At 44.8% G+C, this 20,981-nt stretch overlaps 2 protein-coding genes across 3 annotated transcripts in view; both read left to right on the top strand.

Annotated features, from left to right (window-relative positions):
• LOC140134770 (alkaline phosphatase-like) overlaps window positions 1–18,159 on the top strand; it is a 47,238-nt gene extending 29,079 nt beyond the window's left edge. The window contains exons 1-11 of one of the 2 annotated variants that reach the window (XM_072155376.1): window positions 9,441–9,672; window positions 10,952–11,071; window positions 12,286–12,401; window positions 13,412–13,586; window positions 13,717–13,892; window positions 13,974–14,117; window positions 14,471–14,540; window positions 14,647–14,781; window positions 14,942–15,133; window positions 15,797–15,916; window positions 15,994–18,159. In XM_072155376.1, the coding sequence (XP_072011477.1) occupies window positions 9,585–9,672; window positions 10,952–11,071; window positions 12,286–12,401; window positions 13,412–13,586; window positions 13,717–13,892; window positions 13,974–14,117; window positions 14,471–14,540; window positions 14,647–14,781; window positions 14,942–15,133; window positions 15,797–15,916; window positions 15,994–16,268 (1,611 nt within the window). In that variant the 5' untranslated portion in view covers window positions 9,441–9,584 and the 3' untranslated portion in view covers window positions 16,269–18,159. Of the gene's footprint in view, window positions 1–9,440; window positions 9,673–10,951; window positions 11,072–12,285; window positions 12,402–13,411; window positions 13,587–13,716; window positions 13,893–13,973; window positions 14,118–14,470; window positions 14,541–14,646; window positions 14,782–14,941; window positions 15,134–15,796; window positions 15,917–15,993 lie in introns of those variants that run through there. The other variant, XM_072155377.1, reaches the window with a different exon arrangement.
• A 1,494-nt stretch (window positions 18,160–19,653) lies between these two features.
• The window catches only part of ECE1 (endothelin converting enzyme 1), a 65,950-nt gene continuing 64,622 nt past the window's right edge, over window positions 19,654–20,981 (top strand). Inside the window, exon 1 of the mRNA XM_072155357.1 lies at window positions 19,654–19,729. The gene's annotated coding sequence lies outside the window, so the exon portion shown is untranslated. The remainder of the gene's footprint in view (window positions 19,730–20,981) is intronic.

Raw genomic sequence — 20,981 nt, 5'->3', positions numbered from 1 at the left:
TACCTTTTCCATGCCTGCCCTATACTACTTCCTAAGAGTCTGTTTAAACGCTTGGACGGCATTCTCAGGTCCTTCTACTGGCAGAGTAGCGCCCCGCGATTCAGTCTAGCGCTGCTTCAGGCTCCCAAGTCTAGGGGTGGACTGGCTGCCCCGGATCTGTATCTTTATTACCTGGCTTCCCAGCTAGTATATGCCCAGTGGTGGATAGATATAGACATGGGTAATGCAGCTACTGCACTGGCTGGTGCCCTGGTAGGTTCCTACGAGGCCCTTACAAACCTGCTGTACAGGTATAAGTCCCCATCTGATACCCCACTTCCCCTACGTACGGTAGCGGTGTGCTGGCGTAGGGCACAATCCCTGGTAGAACCGAGCAGCTCTCCCCCTCTCTCGCCTAGGACTCCATTATGGCTCAATCCGTGGCTTTCTCACTTCCTCTCCCTCCCGGGCTGGACAATGTGGGGGGCAGCGGGGGTGAAATTTGTAGGCCAGCTCTTATCCCCGGAAACAGAATTACTCAGCTTTAACGAGATAAGGGAGAGACATACTGTACCCAATACGGCCAGCTTCCATTACACGCAACTGCGACACGCATTCAAAGCCCAATTCGGCTCCTTCAGCCTGACAGTGAAATTCTCCAAACTAGAGACTCTGATGAGTACCCCGGACCTCCCTAAGCCACTCACTCAGTGCTATGCTCTCCTACAAGAGCAAAAGTCCAGACCGTTTGATAGAGCCTGTGAACGCTGGAGACAGGATATCCCTGACCTGTCAGATGATGACTGGAGGGAGGTCGAACTGTCCTACTTCACATCTGTAGTGAGTGCGAGGGACTTCCTGATCCAATCTAAATTCCTCCATAGAGTATACTTCACCCCTGCTAGACTATTTCGCATGGGAGCAATGCCTAATGATCTTTGCTTTCGCTGTCAGGCTGAAGTCGGATCCTTCCTGCATTGTGTCTGGTCCTGCCCTAGGGTCCATGTCTTCTGGTCCGAAGTGCTGGAGTTCCTTAATTTATACTTTGATTTCCCACGCTTACTATCTCCCTCTGTGTGTCTCCTCGGCATCATAAACGAAGTTGTCAATGGCCACTATGACAAAATTTTCTTTAGGTTTGTCCTATACTACGCCCGAAAAGTGGTGGTGATGACCTGGAAGGACCAGGAGCCCCCTCCATTAAAAAGATGGATACTACTCATTAATAGTGTCATTCCCCACTACCGGTCCCTGTATACCAACAGGAAGTGTCCCCAGAAGTTTGACCGCATCTGGTCCAGATGGTGCGCGACTCCCCATACTGCCCTATAATCACATGTGATATATACTCCTCTCCATGATGAAGGAGACTGAGCGTGCTGGTGTGTGTGTGTGTGTGTGACTGATTGTCCCTGTGTCAATAGTTATTTGTGTTGTAACAAGATGTCTGGCTGCAGTATCCTGCTGTTATCTACTGTGTAATATCCCTCAGGTAGTTTTGAAACACAGTAAGATCCTGACTGTTACCATGGCTGTTATATAATAATCCTGTATTGGGGGGAAGGAAATATGTGACAGACAATCTTGATTTTTGGTTTTGTTTATTATGTTTGTATAAAAATTCAAAAACTGCAAAAATAAATACTTTTAAAAAAAAGAGATGCTCAGTTCACGTCTGGAATGAGAGACGAGTAATCCAGAGATTCTCCGGAGATGCCAGCCTGTGGGGCAGAGGGAAGGCTGTCCTGAGATGCCAAGCTGTAAGCAGGGGGGAGGGTGGCAGTGATGCCAGTCTGATTAGGAGGAGGGGGTGATGCGCTGCAGGGGGAGATTCCAGGCTGCCGCAGCCATGGATGAGTCTGAGCAGATAGATGAAGGGAGCAGCAAAGAGTCACATGGAGCTCCTACCAGATCTTCAGCTTCTCTAGTTATACAGATTTACCCAGGATTAACCTCTTCCTGGCTGCACGGGAAACAAGAAAACAACGTCAGGAAATGGTGCACAGTTATGTGTCATATTCAGGGGCTGATTAAGACGTCCATGGGCCCTGGGCTGTATGAATATTATAGCCCCTACAAGTCTGGAATCATTTCCTACAACTGGTACTAGAATCAGATATTGGGGAATGGAGGATGTGTCCCTTCTGCTGCTGTCAATCCGCCGTTTCAGGACCTTTTAAGGACCTTCAAAGTTCCGGGAAATGGCTCTTGTGCACATGTGTAATGAGAGCAGGTACCAGGATTTCATCGGTGAAGGTCCTTCTCAATATAAAATTTGGTGGGGGTGGTCATGAGCCCCCTAGAAGGCTTGGGGCCCGGGCTACCACCCAAAACACCTACATTATAATCCACTACTGGACATATTTATCAGTGTTTTGTGACACAGGAGAACTAGCTTTTGTCTGTAGGTTTTCCTAATAAGTTATTTGATATCACGAATGGCAATGAATCATGTCTGATGACATGTTGTATCAAGTGACGACCCACATTAGAACTTGAATGCAGTCGACCATCTAGTGTATAATTAGGGGTGGGTTTGGTGGCTCCAAGCAAAGTTTATACCTATGGGTTCACATATTGCATAGCTCAACTTTTAATAGGAAAGCAATTTTTCCATTGTTTTCTGCTCTGACATAGCTTAGTACTATATAATTATACCTTAAAACATGTGTATTAGGCCCCCGAGCAAGTGCATCAGTTACATTATTGGTAAATCCGACCCTGTGTTTAATATGAACCTGTGCAGAAAACCTTTGTAGAAAGGAAGGGCAGTCAGTAACAGAAATTAAAACCTGTGCCCTTTAGAGGAGCAGTATTACTGCACAGAAGATAATAATCTTTGCAGCATGGAGAGGCAGTCTCTTATACAGCAGATAATGCAGAATCCATAGACATACAGACAGGCAGTCTACGATACAGCAAATAATACAAACCAGAAAGAACAGACAGTGTATTATACAGCAGCTAATACAAACCACCATAGCATGGAAAGGCAGTCTGTTACACAGCAGGTACCGTAATAAATACAGACTTTATAGAAAATCACATTCACTGCATTGCTGCAGATAATACAAGTCTGGTTAGTTCAGAGAGGCAGTCTGCTGTACAGCCGGTATTATACATCACATAATAAAAGTTTATATAGCATGGACCATCAGTCAGCTGTACAAAAGGGTAAGTCTGTGCACAATGAAGAGGCATTGTACAAAATATTATAGAGATCTGTGTGACATGAACAGACCTGTATTCACATGGCAGCCGCTTGTACATGTAGATGGTCTGTAAGGCTGAGATTACACATCACATTTACATTACATTAACAATATGTTAACATTGCGTGAACATTGTGGGTACAAAAGCATTGCACCATGTAAACATGGTGTTAACTGAATGTAAACACAATGTAAATACAAGGTGTGCACCCAGCCTAAGAGGCCGGGATGTGTGCTAATGACACTGGTAAAAACATGTTATATTTAACAAAAGGGGATATATTTATTGGTCAACATTTACCATAGATTTTCTTATATGTATTGGATGTGGATTCCTGACCCGGATTATCATTCAGGACTAGGGTCTATTTCTAAAATGACTTCTATATAATTGGAATTGCCTTAATAGACTCCATGCAGAGATTTTTCCCCTCCCCACCACTTACTGTGTTATTTTAATGGGTAACCCATAAAAATACCCAAAATCAAAACTAGTTGGGTCTTTACCCCAAGTGACGTCACTGGGGCCCTCTGAGACTACAGTTTGGGAGTAGTGGTACCATGACCACCGAAAATTCCAGCACAGCCAAAAGTGGCTGCGAACGGATGAACGACGCAACACTAGAACATGGAGCCGGAGCGGTTTACATATTATATTCTTTATTTTTAAGCCCCCTGGGGGTTTTATGGAAATCTCAGAAACCATTTTCAGCGCTAAATATTGGGGTCTGTACAAACACGATGTCCTGAAGTTAAAGGGGTTGTCCAAAGTTTGAAAAACATGGCTGCTTTTTCCAAAATCAGAACCAGACCTGACCGTGGTTTGTGCTGTGTAGAGATGAATGGAGCTTACGTGCAGTATCACAAACCACCTGTGGTCAGGGGAGGAGCTGTGGAAGGCTTTTTTGGAAGGAAGCAGACGTGTCTTGCCATCCCCTTTAAGAACATTTTTAATCCTCTTACATGCAGCTACTGTGGCCACGTCACCTCGGTGTTTATGTTTGCACTGCGAGTTTCCTTTAAGAGTTATTGCCCCCCCTGGGGCTCCTGCTGCTGTCTCTGGGGCTGTGAGCGTAGAAGGGAAGCAGTGAGTCAATCACTGTTCTCTCTACACATAATTAGCAGATTTCTTGGGGTTTTTTGGCACCGTTGGTTAATTATGAGAGTAATTTGCAGATTTCAGGATAATTAGGGATTTAACGCTTTAGCAGACGGAGACACGATGCTAGCGGCACTATGTAGATGGCGCCATGTAAATTCTAGGTGACGAGAGGCAGGGAATCGGGGTGTAAATGCTACATGTCTCCATGTAATGACTTTCCCATCCAGCAGGTGGCAGCGTAATATGGAAAAATCAAGTTCCCACAATCTGACAAGTAGATGGCGCCACTGCCATGTCTATACCAACAATCTATTGTCTCATTAAAAGAAGAGACTGGTGAATACAGTCTATTGCTCGCTGTTATCAGCCATTAAAGGCTGGGAATGGGTTGACTGTACAGTTCTTCATTCAGATTATCGGAGGAAAGTGCAGAAACTTCCATGGTAAATTGATCCTTTAATCTACTACATGATATACTACGCTGCCAGACATGCCGAATATTTGCTATCATTAAAGATTAACCCCTGTTACACCACCTCCCTGTATGTTAATAAAACCGCAGGTCCGTACCGCCGCTGTGCGCAAGTGTGGTCTCTGATCTCCTGACTGTAATGGCAGAGGCTGGGAGAGACGTGGTCGGCCGGGCTCTCTGGTCCGGGCAACAAGCGCTGGGGCGGTAAGTATTAACACATTAGGGCTCAGGGTCAATGCTGAACAATCATTAGATAATCTGTTTTCCATCCTCAAGAGGAAAGAGATAGAGAAGTGCGGTTATGTTGCTATAGAGACACTTTTGTCAGAACTTTCGTAGAAGACTTGTCTGTGCTCATTGTTCATCTCTTGAGACTATGATCTGTCAGTAAAGACTTCAGTGCAGAACTCCAACTTCCAACAAATGCAGTGCTCACACAGAGTGCCGCCATAGAGTGCTTATATAATAGTGCCACTGAATAGTGGCATGTAGTGACCGCATAATAGTGCCATACCATGCTCTTATATTACTAACATACAGTGCCTACATAGTCATAAAGTGCTGAAACTACTGTGTCTCAGGCTCCACATGCATTGTCCCTCTCCTCCAGAGTCACCTGCTCCCTCCACCTTTCCCCTATTCCTGTGATGTGCATTAAGTAGGCAGGAGGGAAAATACATGAGAAGACACAGGCTGCAGCTAATGCCCCCGAGCCCCGTGACTAACCACATGCTGCTGACAGGGAGACAGGTAATGTGAAATAAAATTTTATAAAGTAGTGGCAGTATCCAGAATGCTGACCTTTTTAAATCAGGAGAGCAATGGCTATTGTAACTAATCATCTAAAAATCATGGTGACAGGTTCACTTTAAAAACGGGCACACATGAAGTGACATATGTGTGCCCACATAACAGTGTTATAAAGAGGGTGTCCACATAATCGTGTTATAAGGCAGACACATAATACCGACATACAGTGCTCACATAAAAGTGTTAGGAGGACAAATAATATTAACATACAGTGCCCACATAATAGTGTTATCAGGAGGAGACATAATACTGACACAGTGTCCTCATAATAGTGTTATAAGAAGGACACACAATACCGATATACAGTGCCCACATATTAGTGTTATAAGGAGGACTCATAACACCATTATACAGTGCCCTCACAATAGTGTTATAGGAAAGACACACAATACCATGAATAAAGAATGGGACCAGAATGTCCTCCAAGAGCAACTTCTCCCGACCGTCCAGGAGCAGTTTGGTGATAACAATGCCTATTCCAGCATGATGGAGCACCTTGCCATAAAGCAAAGGGAAGAACTAAATGGCTCAGGGAACAAAACAGAGAGATTGTGGGTCCATGGCCTGGAAACTCCCCAGATCTTAATCCCATTGAGAACTTGTGGTCAATCATCAAGAGACGGGTGGACAAACAAAAACCAACAAATTGTGACAGAATGCAGCAGTGATTGTGCAGGAATGGACGGCTATCAGTCAGGATTGGGTCCAGAAGGTGACTGAGAGCTGCCAGGGAGAATTGCAGAGGTCCTGAAGAAGAAGGGACAACACTGCAGATACTGACTCGCTGCAGTAACTCATTCTAACTGTCAATAAGCTTTTGTTACATAATATGATTGCACTTGTATCTCTGTATGTGATAAAAACATCTGACAAACCAGAGGGCAACAGATCACGTGAAAATAGAAGATTTGTGTCATTCTCAAAACATTTGGCTGTGACTGTAGGATAGTCCTGGGCATCACTGGCATTACCTGACACTTTCCTGGACAATTCTCGGATTGTCGGTTATTCTCCATATCCGCTTCCACACATGTGATATGCGATGATGCTGCAGACAGTGAAGGAGTCTCATCATCCTGCACGTGAGGCTGCGCTGGGAACATTGTGCCTCCTGTCAATTGTCAGCCGAATGCAGATCACACGACTTTGAGCGGCAATTATCTAGTCGTGTGGGATGAGTAGAACGACTGCGTGGGAAGTGAGTGTCAGGAAACAAAAGACATCGACAGGGAGGGGGGCACAAACTTTATAGAGATAAGTGGATGGGACTTGTCCTTTTGTTATATCACCGATAACAAAGTACCTATCACTGGACCAAATTTCCATGACGGATAAAATAAGTGGAAGATAAAAAATATTCTTCACTTTCACAACTGACTTTGTGTCAAGCACATACATTAATACCGAGCGTCCACATGGACAAAGTCAGAATTGGGATTCAAGAGATGGAAGTGAGACGACTCTACTGAACCATGGAGGACCAAGAAGCTCCTGCAAGACTGATACATTCAGTGATTGGGATAGGATGATTGTATAAATGATTTAGTTCTGTGGATTTCACTACAGCACATAGCTGAAACTTTGTTACAATTGTTCTGAGGCTAAATAAATACATTGTAACAAACTACTGATACAAAATAAAGATTTGCACTGTTTATTTTCATATATGGCAGCGATGGCGAACCTTTTAGAGACCGAGTACCCAAACTACAACCAAGTCCCACTTATTTATCGCAAAGTGCCAACAGAGAAATCTAATTAGTGATTTATACTCCTTGTTCTGTCACATATTTCATTCATATCAGCCCCCTGGGGACACCAATAAAGCAGAAAATAGAAGAAATTTGGATGATCATTGTAGCTTCCCTCCACGGTCCCATAAACAGGAAGAATTATCAGGGCCGGAGCAGGAGCTACAATGATAATCCAGATCTGTCCACACCTTCCCACTCCTCCAGTAGTCCCAGATAGCACTGTCACTTTAAAATAGCTCTGTGCACAGCAAGTCCTGGTCTGTCTGGGACTGCAGGAAGATACCTGGAGTCATCTCTGGTGATGGCCTGAGTGCCCACAGAAAGGGCTCTGAGTGCCACCTCTGGCACTAGTGCCATAGGCTCGCCACCACTGATATATGATAACAAACCTCAGTTAGGCCTTGCGCGAAGATTGACGGTCCCCGTGACGTCATCGGAGAGTGGCGATTGGTTGTCACGACAATCTCGGGTCTTCCAAAGACCCGAGGCTGCTTTGTTTTAATTTATTTATTACAATGTGCGATTCACACATTGTAATTAATGAAGAGGATGAATGACTATGCTGTAGTATGGCAGCATATGGTAGGATCAATGGGAAAACCTAGGGTTAAAGTACCCTAGAGAGTTTTAAAAATAGTAAAAATAAAAAATAGTTAAAAATGATATTAAAAAAACAAAATTCAAATCGCCGCTTCCAAAAATGCCCTATCTTTCAAAATATAATAACGGTTTTTCACCGTGTTTAACCCTGTAATGGAAATAGTGCCCAGAGTCGAAAATGGCACTTTTTGCCATTTTGAAAAATATAAAAAATTCAATAAAAAGTGATCAGAAAGTCGTACAGTCCTAAAAATGGAAGCAATGAAAACTTCATCAAAAGTTGCAAAAAAATGACAGCACCCACAGCTCTGTACACCAAAGTGTAAAAAAGTTATTAGTGCCAGAAAATGGCAAAATCCCCAAAATTTTTTTGTACAGGAGGTTTTTAATTTCTGTAAATGTTTATGAAAACATTATAAAACCTATACAAATTTGTTATCCCCGTGATCGCACCAACCCAAAGAATAAAGTAGACATGTCATTTGGGGCGCAGTGAAAGCCGTAAAATCCACGCTCCACAAGAAAACGGCGAAATGCATTTTTTTCCTGCTTTCCAGTACACGGCATGAATATTAAATACCGTCACTATGAAGTGCAGAAAACAAGCCGTCACACAGCACTTCACATGGAAAAACAAAAAAGTTATAGATTTTTGATGGTGGGGAGTGAAAAATGGAAATGAAAAAACAAAAAAGGGCCAGGTCGTTTACGCCAGTGGCACACATAGCGTTTTCAACCCATTTTTCGGTCGTTTTTAAGCAGTCCGTTAAAGACTGCATGCGTTTTTTGAAAATGCATCCATTTTTGACCCGTTTTAATTCAAATAAATAGTAAAACCAGTAAAAAACGGATGCGTTCTCAAAAAACGGACTGCTTATAAACAGCCTAAAAACGGGTTCAAAACGTCACGTGTGCCACCGGCCTTAGGGCATAAAACAGTCCAAAAACGCCACATGTGTCATCATCCTAATTATTTACTTCCAGTGGACAGAAATCTGACCATGGTCACAAGGGTGCACGGCTCGTTAGTATCATAGAGACTAATCAGAGCTGTGTGATATAACGAGCACGTGCACCTGTGTGACCATGGTCAGAGTTCTGTGCACTGTAAATAAACAATGAAGCAAGCAGAGATCTAGAAAACTGGGAGGAATCGATACAGAAAAGTATATTGAAAAATTCTATAACTTTTCATCACACAAACAATAACATTTGTTTGCTGAAATGGGAACGCCCCTTTAACAATAAAGCTGTAAAGGACAATATTTTGGGCTTCCATAGAATGGATAGATGGAAAGTCATTGTCTTGTGAAGCTGTGGACTGGTTTATGACCTAGTTATAGTACGGGGACCCCCCCTCCCCTGCAGGTTTGGGTTGTCGGGTGCAGGAGCCTTGGACTGATGCCTGATGCTGCAGGCATTAATGATGCAATTGAGACAAGAAAGAAAATAAATAAAGATGCCAAGTGGGCCCCCGCCCTGTGACCTGAGAGGACGCCCAGCCAGATATAAACCTCACCAGCATCTTTCACTGAGGAATCCTTCAAGAGGAAGGGGCATCCAAGCTGGCAGTGCCAACAATGAGATTCTGAGCCCCATAACAAAGCACCAAACTACAGACTCCTCCAGAGTATAAAGCGGCACCTTGGCCAGAGATGGCATATACCAAGGCCATGAAGACAGTCCTGGTGTGGGCATCATTGCTGCAGCTGGTGAAAGTGGCAGTACCCGGGATATTTCCAGGTAAGTGCCACGCGCCAAGTCTGCATTTCTCCACACAGAAAATCTATGTTTAGAAATGATCATTTGTTACTGATTCCACAGAGAGGGCTTTTCTCCTGAGCTTCAGTCACTGTTCTGCTGATGTGTCAGATCTCATCCTCCAGTCACATCCAAAGCTGCAGAATTAATTCTATTATCACACCATGTCTCATATGCCAGTCTGTGCAGTTACATCAGGTTTTATCCTCCAGAGCGGCAGTAAAAATTTTATAGATACTTTACATATCCTTCAGCAGGTATCGCAAAGAAACCAACAGGGACAGCATTGAGATGTGAGATTAGAGCCAAGAGGAGACCAGCAGAATTGTGACTGCTGCTCTGAATGTGTCTGGAGCATAAAACATCAGCAGATGTAACTAGAGTATAGGGCATTGTATACTGTAGTCTCTGTACTAGGTGGGTTACATGATGTTCTGTGGAGCTCTGACTACGGTTCGGGAGCTCATTTCCAGCCCTTCTGCGCTGCTCTGAATGAGGAGAATGGAGATTTTATTTTAATCAAACCATTTTTGTTTAAACGCAACATTTATATTAATTGGAATTAACTCTGCTGTAATGTGGAGGTAATGTCTGAATTGTGTGCTAAAAAAGCTCTGCTATCAGTGGTGTAACTACAGGGGTAGCAGCTGCTATGGGGCCTGCAGTATCAGGGCGCCCGGCATCTGGGGTATTTACTGTATATGTGCATGTTGTGTATATACTGTATACGGAATTGTATGTATGTGTGTATTTGCTGTTTGTGTATATGTTAGGTGTATATGCTCAATACATGTGAGTATGTGTGATGTGTATATGCTCTATACATGTGTGTGTATATATTAGGTGTATATGATCTATAGATGTGTGTATTTATTAGGTGAATATGCTCTATACATATGCGTATATGTGATGTGTATTTGCTCTATACGTGTGTGTATATGTTAGGTGTATGTGCTATATGTCTGTGTATATGATACATGGGTGTATATATGGTGTATATATAAAGTGTGAATGCAACTCATGTGTGAGTAAACAAATTATTAGATATTTTAATGGGTAAGGGGGGGGGGGGCATTCAGAAGTCTGCTATGGGGCTCAGTCTCTCATAGTTACGCCCCTGTATGCTATGGGGTAGCAGGGATTAATGCCATGATATCAGAATTTGCTATGTTTGGCTTAGACCTCACTAATAATTTATTATTTATTATTAGTGTGCAGGTATGTGACTCCTTGTACCTCTTACTATTCATTTTTGTTACAGATGTAGAGAAGGATCCCAAGTACTGGAGAAACCTCGGCCATCAGACCCTAGACGATGCCCTAAAACTGCAGAAACTGAACACCAACATAGCCAAAAATCTGATCCTTTTCCTGGGAGATGGTGGGTAGACAGTGTGGTGCCTGCTCATAGCTCATCTGCTAGACATAATTCTGGAGTCTTCTAAGACCATGTTCACATCTCTAAATATAAGCGCAAGCAGTTACACCTAGACCCAAGTAAGGCCACATTCACATGGTGCGTCTGACTTGTGTTTTGAAAAAGTCAAATGTAACAGGGAGGGGTTTTGCTCGATCGCAAACACATTTCCAATGAACAAGTTCAATCGGGGAATGAGCGCCAGGTGTTTTTCCTGTAAACAATGCGAAACGTGTGCTGCTTGTTCCGATCGCATCAAGCCATCAAGCCAAGCCCCTCCATGTGCGTTTTGAGTTGCGACTTCCGCTGCCCTTGCCTGCAGCCACCTTGGTCTCAACAGCTACATTACCACCAGTGACATGAAGGATATAAGGACACAGCATGGAGCCATGGAAGAGCTGAAATGTTGGATGTGACTTACACGCACCTTGTACCTGTTTCATTCGAGGTGTGCGCCGTACCTCTGGACAAAGATCCCATGTCCCGGTGCTGCTCTCCCTACTATTGCTCAACCATGGGTGATATTTAGAGATGGGGACCTGCAGGCACCCCAATTTCTGCCAACACATGGATTTTGCTCTTGCTCAGCTGATGATACCTGGTGCAAAGCCAGATGTGATTCACCCATTTACTTTAACACATTTAGACCCTGGGACTTTCCCCAGAATTATTAATGAGATTTCACTTGTCAAAAAGCTTTATTATCTTTTCAATTAAAGGGTGTAAGTACTTAGGGTGTGGAGGATAGGAAGAGCCTTGTCACCGCCTTGTGCAATGTATCATCCTCATGGGTGCTGCTCCTTAAATCACAAGTTCAGCTCTTATCAGGATTTTATAGGTTGAATTTCTAGATGATATTCAAATCCCCTAATAGACTCTATCCACATCCAAAGCTGCAGCGACAACTGATTGTTTCCATGTAGAACCAACAGTAATTTCCAGATGAAGCAAACTTTGCATTGACCCCCTTGTGTTGTTGTTGCATCCCCAGGACTGTGCTTTGGACCGGTCACCACTGAGTCCGAATTAATACTTCCACACACAGCAGCTCGTATCGTTCATACACTGAAGATTGGCTCTTATGTTACAGATTTTCCATGAAATGTCAATGTCTAAAAATTCCAAATCGACTGTGTTTGATCCCTAGTAATGAAAGTTTTCAACTTTGTTGTCTGCAGGAATGGGAATATCGACAGTCACTGCCACCCGCATCCTCAAGGGACAGATTAATAAGGAACCTGGAGAAAATAGTTGCCTGGAGATGGACAAATTCCCCTTTGTGGCTCTTTCAAAGGTAGAGAAATTATAGGGTTCTCTTGTGTATCCTAAGAAGGCGATAAAGGCCAATCCACCATTTTACCTCTTAGAGTAGCAATAAAATATGTCCACATTATATACCCTAGACACACCAAAACTACAGTGCAATACCAAAAGCCTTTCTAAAAGCAACTCATATCCCAATGCAGGTTACGTACCTCCATTGAAGCCACTTCGTGCAACTGGCAGCAGCATTATCCCATCTCCCAACTTGCAGCAGCATTATCCCCTCTCCCAACTAGCAGCAGCATTATCCCCTCTCCCAACTGGCAGCAGCAGTATCCCTCTCCAAACTGGCAGCTGCATTATCCCCTCTCTTAACTGGCAGCAGCATTATCCCCTCTCCCAACTGGCAGCAACATTATCCCATCTCCCAACTGGCAGCAGCATTATCCCCTCTCCCAACTGGCAGCAGCATTATCCCCTCTCCCAACTGGCAGCAGCATTATCCCATCTCCCAACTGGCAGCAGCATTATCCCCTCTTCCAACTGGCAGCAACATTATCCCCTCTTCCAACTGGAAGCAGCATTATCCCCTCTTCCAACTGGCAGCAACATTATCCCCTCTTCCATCTGGCAGCAGCATTATCCCCTCTCCCAACTGGCAGCAGCATTATCCCCTCTCCCAATTGGCAGCAACATTATCCCCTCTCCCAACTGGCAGCAACATTATCCCCTCTCCCAACTGGCAGCAACATTATCCCCTCTCCCAACTAGCAGCATTGTCCTTCTTTCCCTCCCTCTTACACTTGCAGCAGCATCTTCTTTCTTTTTACCCCTCCTTTACTTAGAAATGACCTTCTTCTTCATCATGGGTGAACTGCATAGTACAAGGGCTTGCTACATATGAAATGCATCTTAGAAACATTATACTCTAACTTCCCAGGACCAGGAATAACTGGAGTAACAAACTATGTAGGAGAGATTACTCAAATAGATTGGGGTCCTGCTTAGGGGGATTTACAAATATCTGTTGGGTCTTCACAGACATATAACACAGACTCCCAGGTCCCGGACAGCGCAGGTACAGCCACTGCTTTCCTGTGTGGTGTGAAGACCAATAGAGGAGTCCTGGGGCTGAGCGCTGCCACTAAGCTGGGAGACTGTAACTCATCCAAAGGCAATGAGGTGGACTCCATCCTAAAGTGGGCAAAGGCAGCAGGTGTGTAGTATCTGATCACAATGTAATTGTATAGTAATGCCAGTGACTACTCTCACAGCCTATCATGATCTTCTCACAATATATGATTTACATAAGGATCATGTAATAGATGTTAATATGTCTGTTTTAGGGAAGTCTGTTGGGGTGGTCACAACCACCAGGATCAATCACGCCACCCCAGCCGCTGCGTATGCCCACAGTGCTCATCGTGACTGGTATTCAGATGCTGACATGCCACCAGATGCCATCCAGCAGGGCTGCAAGGATATTGCCCTGCAGCTAATTAACAACATAGAAGATATCGAGGTGAGGGGCCCGGGGCCACTGATGGGTGATGGGAAATATAATCCATGGAGTACTTATGACACTTGCTTCATTTTTGCACAGGTTATTCTGGGAGGAGGCAGAAAATACATGTATCCAAAAGGTACCCCTGATGTAGAATACCCTGAGGATCCTACGGCCAACGGTACAAGACTTGACGGACAAAACTTAGTGAAGCTATGGTGCAAGAAGAAACCACCCTCCAAGGTGTGAACTAGTTAAAAAGCACAAATTCTGAAGCTCTGATCTATTACATAGTAAGGCTATTATGAATGTTGGGAAAGATGGATCGGACATGTTGAATTTTGACATGCACCATCCTTATGTTTGTAGAGGATGTTCAGTGAGCTCCGGGCAGTTGTCTCCTGTTCCCCACTCCCCACTGATTATAAAATAGCTGTATAGGGCGTATGATCATAGGAAAAGCAGCATAATAGCGGGTAGGATGCATCTCTAGAGGTGCTAGTAGAGATAATTTGACATCAGCTTTAGATGGGAATGGAGCATAACTAAACACAAAAAGGTTTAGGAAGTGAAAAAGTTTCCCCAATCTTTCCTAGGTAACCCGTTACGTCTGGGACAGGAAGCAGTTATTGGGGATCAACACAAAAAAGGTGGATTATCTGATGGGTAAGTAGTAGCAGTGGTGTCTCATGCCGTGTAGGTGGCTGATGATGATGGGGGTGCTGCCGAATATCTAACTCCCTAACCCCCCTTATCTCCATTATGTTATTAGGTCTCTTTGAGCCGTCTGATCTCCAATACGAGCTGCAAAGAAATACCTCCACGGACCCTTCCCTCTCCGAGATGGTCTCAGTCGCTATTCGAATCCTACAGAAAAACCCCAAAGGCTTCTTCCTGCTGGTGGAGGGTGAGCTGTTGTCCTTATATCTATGACAATAGTGGCACCTGCCATCTTTTTTTTTCGTCCCATGGATATTTATGGGTGCGGAGTGGATCTTGTATAGCTACTTGTGAATAGGATTTCAGTACCAGTTTGTGTAACATTAATATCTCCATCACAACACCAGGAGGACGGATTGACCACGGCCACCACGCCGGACAGGCAAAACTTGCCCTATATGACGCTGTGGAGATGGACAAAGCTGTGGGCCTAGCTGGTACCCTGACCTCAGAGGGGGATAGTCTCACCGTGGTGACTGCAGACCACTCTCACGTCTTCACCCTTGGGGGTTACCCGCCCAGAGGAAACCCTATACTAGGTAAGATAGTCCACAGATCCAGGATGTCTGAGTTTCTGCCCCAAAGGAAATGTTTGTTAGTTCCCAAACTGTTCCCAAACCCCAAATGCACCACATGCTGTAGTGCACCAGTTTATTGCTTCTGTTCATGAACCCGGAGGCTCAGTATGAACTTTACTATAGGCTCTACCTTTAGATGGGTAAGTGAGAGCATAGGGCGCCTGAGTTATATTGACTCTCCTGGGGAAAAGGTGTTGTGTAATTCATTTGGGTTTCTTGAAGAGGGTAGTTTAATAAGATCGTGCACCTGATATCCTGCATGTGTCGCTTCCCCGCTCAGGTCCGCCGGAGTTCACCATCTTCCTCCCGGTGTATGTAAGTGCTTGTCGTGAGACACAATTTTTAAGTTAAATCCCATGGTTTGTCCTAATCTGTCAGATCTTCTGACGGCCCGCCCCCCAATTTGTGTCGTATGAAAGCCGGCGGCAAAATCCGATCGCATGCTAAACAATCATCTCTTAAATACCTGTTCCAGCGGCGTGTTCCCCGAAAATGTAGGAAAACCTGGCGGAAATGCGATCCGAGGACCCTTAGTAAATAAGCCCCACTGAGTTGGTAAATGGTTATGGGGCATGTCCGGAGGAGTGACTAGACATAAATAATGTGACCCCCTTCACCCCACAGGCTTAGCCCAGGATCCTAGTGATGTAGATAAAATGCCTTACACAGCCATCCTCTATGGAAATGGACCTGGCTTCAAAATAGATGGAGGGAAGCGAGAAAACATCACAGGCATGGACACAGGTGAGTTCTGACCCTGGGATCCTGTGCTCTGGATTCTTCCTCTTCTCATATCATACTAATACATTTATTATCAACAGAGAATGTTACCTACCATGCCCAGTCCGCGGTGCCCCTGAAATCAGAGACACACGGAGGAGAAGACGTCGCCATTTTTGCAAAAGGCCCTATGGCTCATCTCCTGCATGGCGTGTTAGAGGAGAGCTATTTACCCTACGCCATGGGCTACGCTGCCTGTATCGGAACCAACCAGAATCACTGTGCTGAATCTACAGACATGGGTGACCCTCACCTCGGGACTAAGCTGTCACCAGAAAACTATGCCCACCCCGGAGACTTCATAAAAGGATATTAAAGGGACAGTCCAGTTTCAAATACATTAATAACGCCAGAAGACAGAAAGCGCTGCGACTAATAGACTTTCTGTATGAATTTGTTACCATGTTCAAAATCTCTGCTGGAGTAAATGAAACAGGCGGAAAACCTCCATTATCAGGCTACATGTACCCTACTGTGTGCTCGCCCATGCCGGATCCCAGGCGAGCACACGCCGGGTGCAGAAGAGCCCCACAGTTGGTGTTTTTGTCAAGGTTTTAAATGTATCCAAACAGCCAAAAGTTAGAGGGGGTTTGGCACATTCCTTTTGGCCAAACCCCCTTCCATTTGCCTTTTGGATGCATTTAAAAACACAACAAAAATGTCACTTGGGAATCCGCCCTTTGAGTGATGCCACACTTGGTGTTTGAACCCGTTTCTGGCCCGTTTTTAAGCAGTTCATTTAAAAATGCATTTTTAACGCAGTTTTAATTAAGAAAATTGGTAAAACCTGTCATAAACACATGCGGTTTTTGACGGACAGCTGAAAAAAGGCCCAAAAACGGGTTCAAAACGCCACGTGTGCCATCACCGTAAGGCTGCGTTCACACATTACGGTTGAATTGCGTTTTAAAATGAAATTGACTCAGAACAGGGATGGGCTTGTTCCAATGAATCATGTCATTGGTCATGAGAACACAGGTTTTGCATTGTGTACATGGAAGAAACCAAACGTGCATCACTAGATCCGGAATGCAAACGCTGAGGGCGCGTTCACACGTTCACTTTTTCAGATGCTGTTTGACAAGCCAAAAGCAGGTGTGGAGAACTACATAAAGGAGAGATGCTACTCCTCCTGGTTTGGAAATCAGAAATGACATAGGTGCTAGTCTTTGTGTAAGGAGCTCCATCTAGTGGAGGTATAACTTATTAGAATACGCCATCATTTACTGATCTGTGGTGTATCACTGATCAGGAGTGATCCAACCACTGGGATCACTCCTGACAACTGAGGTGTAAGAGGCTCTCTTAGCCTGTGGTCACACATGTTTTGGACCCGTTTTTGCCCGTTTTCAAGAAGTCCGTCAAAAAAGGCATGCATTTTTGACAGGTTTTACCAATTATCTTTATTAAAACTGGTCAAAAATGGATGGGTTTTTTAAAAAATGCATGCGTTTTTTTTTTTTTAAAAACTGATCCGTTTTTGTCCGTTTTTTTATTACAAAAATTGGGAAAACCGGACAAAAACAAACGTTTTCAAAAAACGGATGTGTTTTCAAAAAGCCATGTGTTTTTAAAACGCATGCATTTTTTTAATGGACTGAAAGCGCATGACTAAAAACGAACTAAAAACGCCACCTGTGCCACCACCCTTAGGGCACGTTCACACATTCCGCTAGCGTCATGTTCATAACGTGATTCTAGCGCACAGGGGGGCGGGGCTCGGGCTGATCGCATATACGTTTCCCGGGAATTAATAACCCGATCGATTGAACCGCATATGCGATCGCCCTGAGTCCGCCCCCTGTGCGCTAGCGTCGCGTTACGAATGCGACGCTAGTGGAACGTGTGAACGCGCCCTTAAACCTCGTTCTAGACCCTCGGATAGCTCAGTAAGGGTGATGCCACACATGGCGTTTTTAACCCGTTTTTGGTCCGTTTTTAAGCATCCGCCTTTGACAGGTTTTACCAATTATCTTAATTAAAACTGGTCAAAAACGGATGCGTTTTCAAAAATGACATGCGTTTTTGGACGGGCTGCATAAAAACTGACCAAGAACGGGCTCAAAACGCCATGTGTGGCATCACCCTAACTGGTGGTTTTCATTAGCATTGATGCATCCAGTGTCTCTGTGCTGAGGACTTCATACTGCAGACACCAATACAATTTTAAAAAAATATTAAAATAAAATCATAATCCAGAGACCTAATGAGGCTGCTCGCTCTTCTCATGACCTGTGCTGCCATCTATTGTCCCATTTAAGGTACTGCAGTTCATTTCATAACTAGCCCTGATTTTCCAATCTATATAATCTATCTTAATCTATAATAATAATAATAATAATATGGATATTCTGACCTGCAGAGCAAATAATCCGTCTTGTATCATCTGGAATACTGCATGAAGCCTCCTGGTTGCACAAGCCTGAGGGCACTTTCACACGATGCGTTGCGTTTTATTATGCGTTTTTTATGCATTCCAAGGGCTTCAGCCTGGATCACATACTGAGGTTACACTGGGGGTCATTTACTAAGGGCCCGATTCGCGTTTTCCTGACATGTTACCCGAATATTTCCGATTTGCGGTAATTTTCCCTGTATTGCCCCGGGTTTTTGGCGCAAGCGATCGGATTGTGCCCTGCGGGGCGCGTTCACACGTTCCGCTAGCGCCGCGTTCATAACGCTAGCGCACAGGGGGCGGAGTTTGGGGCAATCGCATATGTGTTTCCAGAGAAACGCATGCCATCGGGTTATTAATCGCATGCGTTTCCCGGGAAACGCATATGCGATCGGCTCGAGCCCCGCCCACTGTGCGCTAGCGTCGCGTTATGAACGCGACTATAGCTGAATGTGTGAACGCGACCTCAGTGTTTCTCATTCGTTTGGCTGCTTTGAACCTGTTTATTTATTAAGATAAATAGATTCTAAGCAGCCAAACGCATTGTAAACGGTCAAAAATTTATGCGTTTTTAAAACGGACCAAAAGGCCGCGGTCACACGTACCGCTAGGTGTCCGTCATAACGCAACGCTCGCGCACAGGGGGAGGTCCTCGGCCCGAACGCACATGCGTTTCCAGGGAAACGCATGCGATTGTTAAGCCGATCGCATGCGTTTCTCTGGAAACGAATGTGCGTTTGGGCCGAGGACCTCCCCCTGTGCGTTAGCGTCGTGTTATGAAAAGACGCTTGGCGGTACGTGTGACCGCGGCCAAAACGCCACATGTGGCATCACCCTAAATGCATTTCAAAACACAATGGGGCTCATTTACTAAGGGTCCGTGGACCGCATTTCCGTCGGGTATCCCGAATATTTCCATTTTGCCCCGGGTTTTTGGTGCACGCAATCGGATTGTGGTGCATTGGCGCCGCCGTTTATGCAAAAGAAATCGGGGGGCCTGCCGTCGGACAACCCGCAGAATTTAAAAAGGGAATTGTGTCGCAAGATCAGCACTTACATGCACCAGGAAGAAGAAGTTGAACTCCGGCGGACCTCAGCGCAGCAGCGACACCTGCAGGAAACTGGACGCACAACCTTAGTGAATCGCGGCAGCTCCGAATCCTCGTCGGACAATGCACCACGGGACCGTGACAGGACCGGGTAAGTAAATGTGCTCCAATGTGCGATGAACGCGGTCTCCCACAGAGGAGACTGGAGAGGCAAAGGGTTAATTAGTGTTTGCAATTAACGAGTGGCAATGCAGCAACTATTAATTAAGGCTGATGGGTGCAGGCAGCTCTTCTGGGTGCTGGTCTCTCCCCTGAGTGAAGGGTTGGAGCCTGGTAAGTGCTGCTGTATTACATTGCTGTAGCTGGAGCTGTGGGTTACACTGAGCTCCCGGCTTATAACATGGGGCCTTCTGCTTGTCACATAATAGTAATTGTCATCTTCATTCACAGGACATTACAGTGTCTGTATATGATGTGTTCTCCATCACCATGCATAGTGTGCATAGTGGTATTTCCTATGTGTTTTTTGCTGATACATCGGGCGCCCGGTTTTTCTTAGTCACATTTTGCTCCTGTTGTAGTCATAACACGGTGACACACAAACATATATGTTGCCTGTAGTTTACTGACCAAGCACTGCTGCAGGAATTCAACTCCCATCATCCTGGTCATCTATGTTCCTGCCTCCTTGTAAGATTGACTGCAATTGTAATTGCAGTATGGAACAGTAATGACTAGTGTGAGGCAGGGACTCCCAGCATCGTTGGTGATGACTATGATGCTGGGAGTCTTGCAGTGTTAGTTTTGAGAACTATGGTGGGTTACAATGGGCTTGGTGTATGAGGGTGAGTTCATATGTAGTTTTTCAGATGGCGCTTTTGATGTCTGAATCAGGAGTGGAGTGAGAGAGAGCAGGAATACTACCTCTCGATTATGCTTATCCATTATGATCCACACCTGCATTCAGAACGCGCGTTCACACGTTGCGTTTTCATTGCGTTTGAAATGCATATACAACAGCTGATGTGAGGTAATTTGCCTAACATTGCGTTTACGATGCGTTTTGTAAACGGAAACGTTAACAGTGATGTAATTAGGCAAATCACCTCTCCTCAGCTGTTGTATATGCTTTTCAAATGCAATGAAAACGCAGGTCAAAACGCAACGTGTGAACGCGCCCTCAATGTTTGGCTCTAAATAGACCATTGCTGGGGGGGAACTGACCCCTGTGTTTGTTAGAAGAGGAGGACAAGGCTGCACTCACACATTCTGGTTGGCTTGTGATCCTAAGGCTGATGCCACACATGGCGTTTTGAACCCGTTTTTGAACCCATCCTCTTAATTAAAATGGGTTAAAAAACGGATGAGTTTTCAAAACGCGTCCCAAAAATGGGTTCAAAACGCCACATGTGCTGCCAACTGAAGGCTAGTGGCACACATGGCGTTTTGAACCAGTTTTTAGTCATGCGTTTTGTCTGTTAAACGCATGCTTAAAAACGGACCAAAAACGCCATGTGTGACATCAACCTAAGCGCAACCCATTTGGAACAATAAAAACCCCTGGGTGCTCGTTACCAATCGCATG

This window comes from Engystomops pustulosus, chromosome 6 (assembly GCF_040894005.1).
Source record: "Engystomops pustulosus chromosome 6, aEngPut4.maternal, whole genome shotgun sequence".
NCBI classification, from domain to species: Eukaryota; Metazoa; Chordata; class Amphibia; order Anura; family Leptodactylidae; genus Engystomops; species Engystomops pustulosus.
The sequence above is the reverse complement of the archived record's forward strand: the minus strand, read 5'-3'. Positions and strand labels throughout refer to the sequence as shown.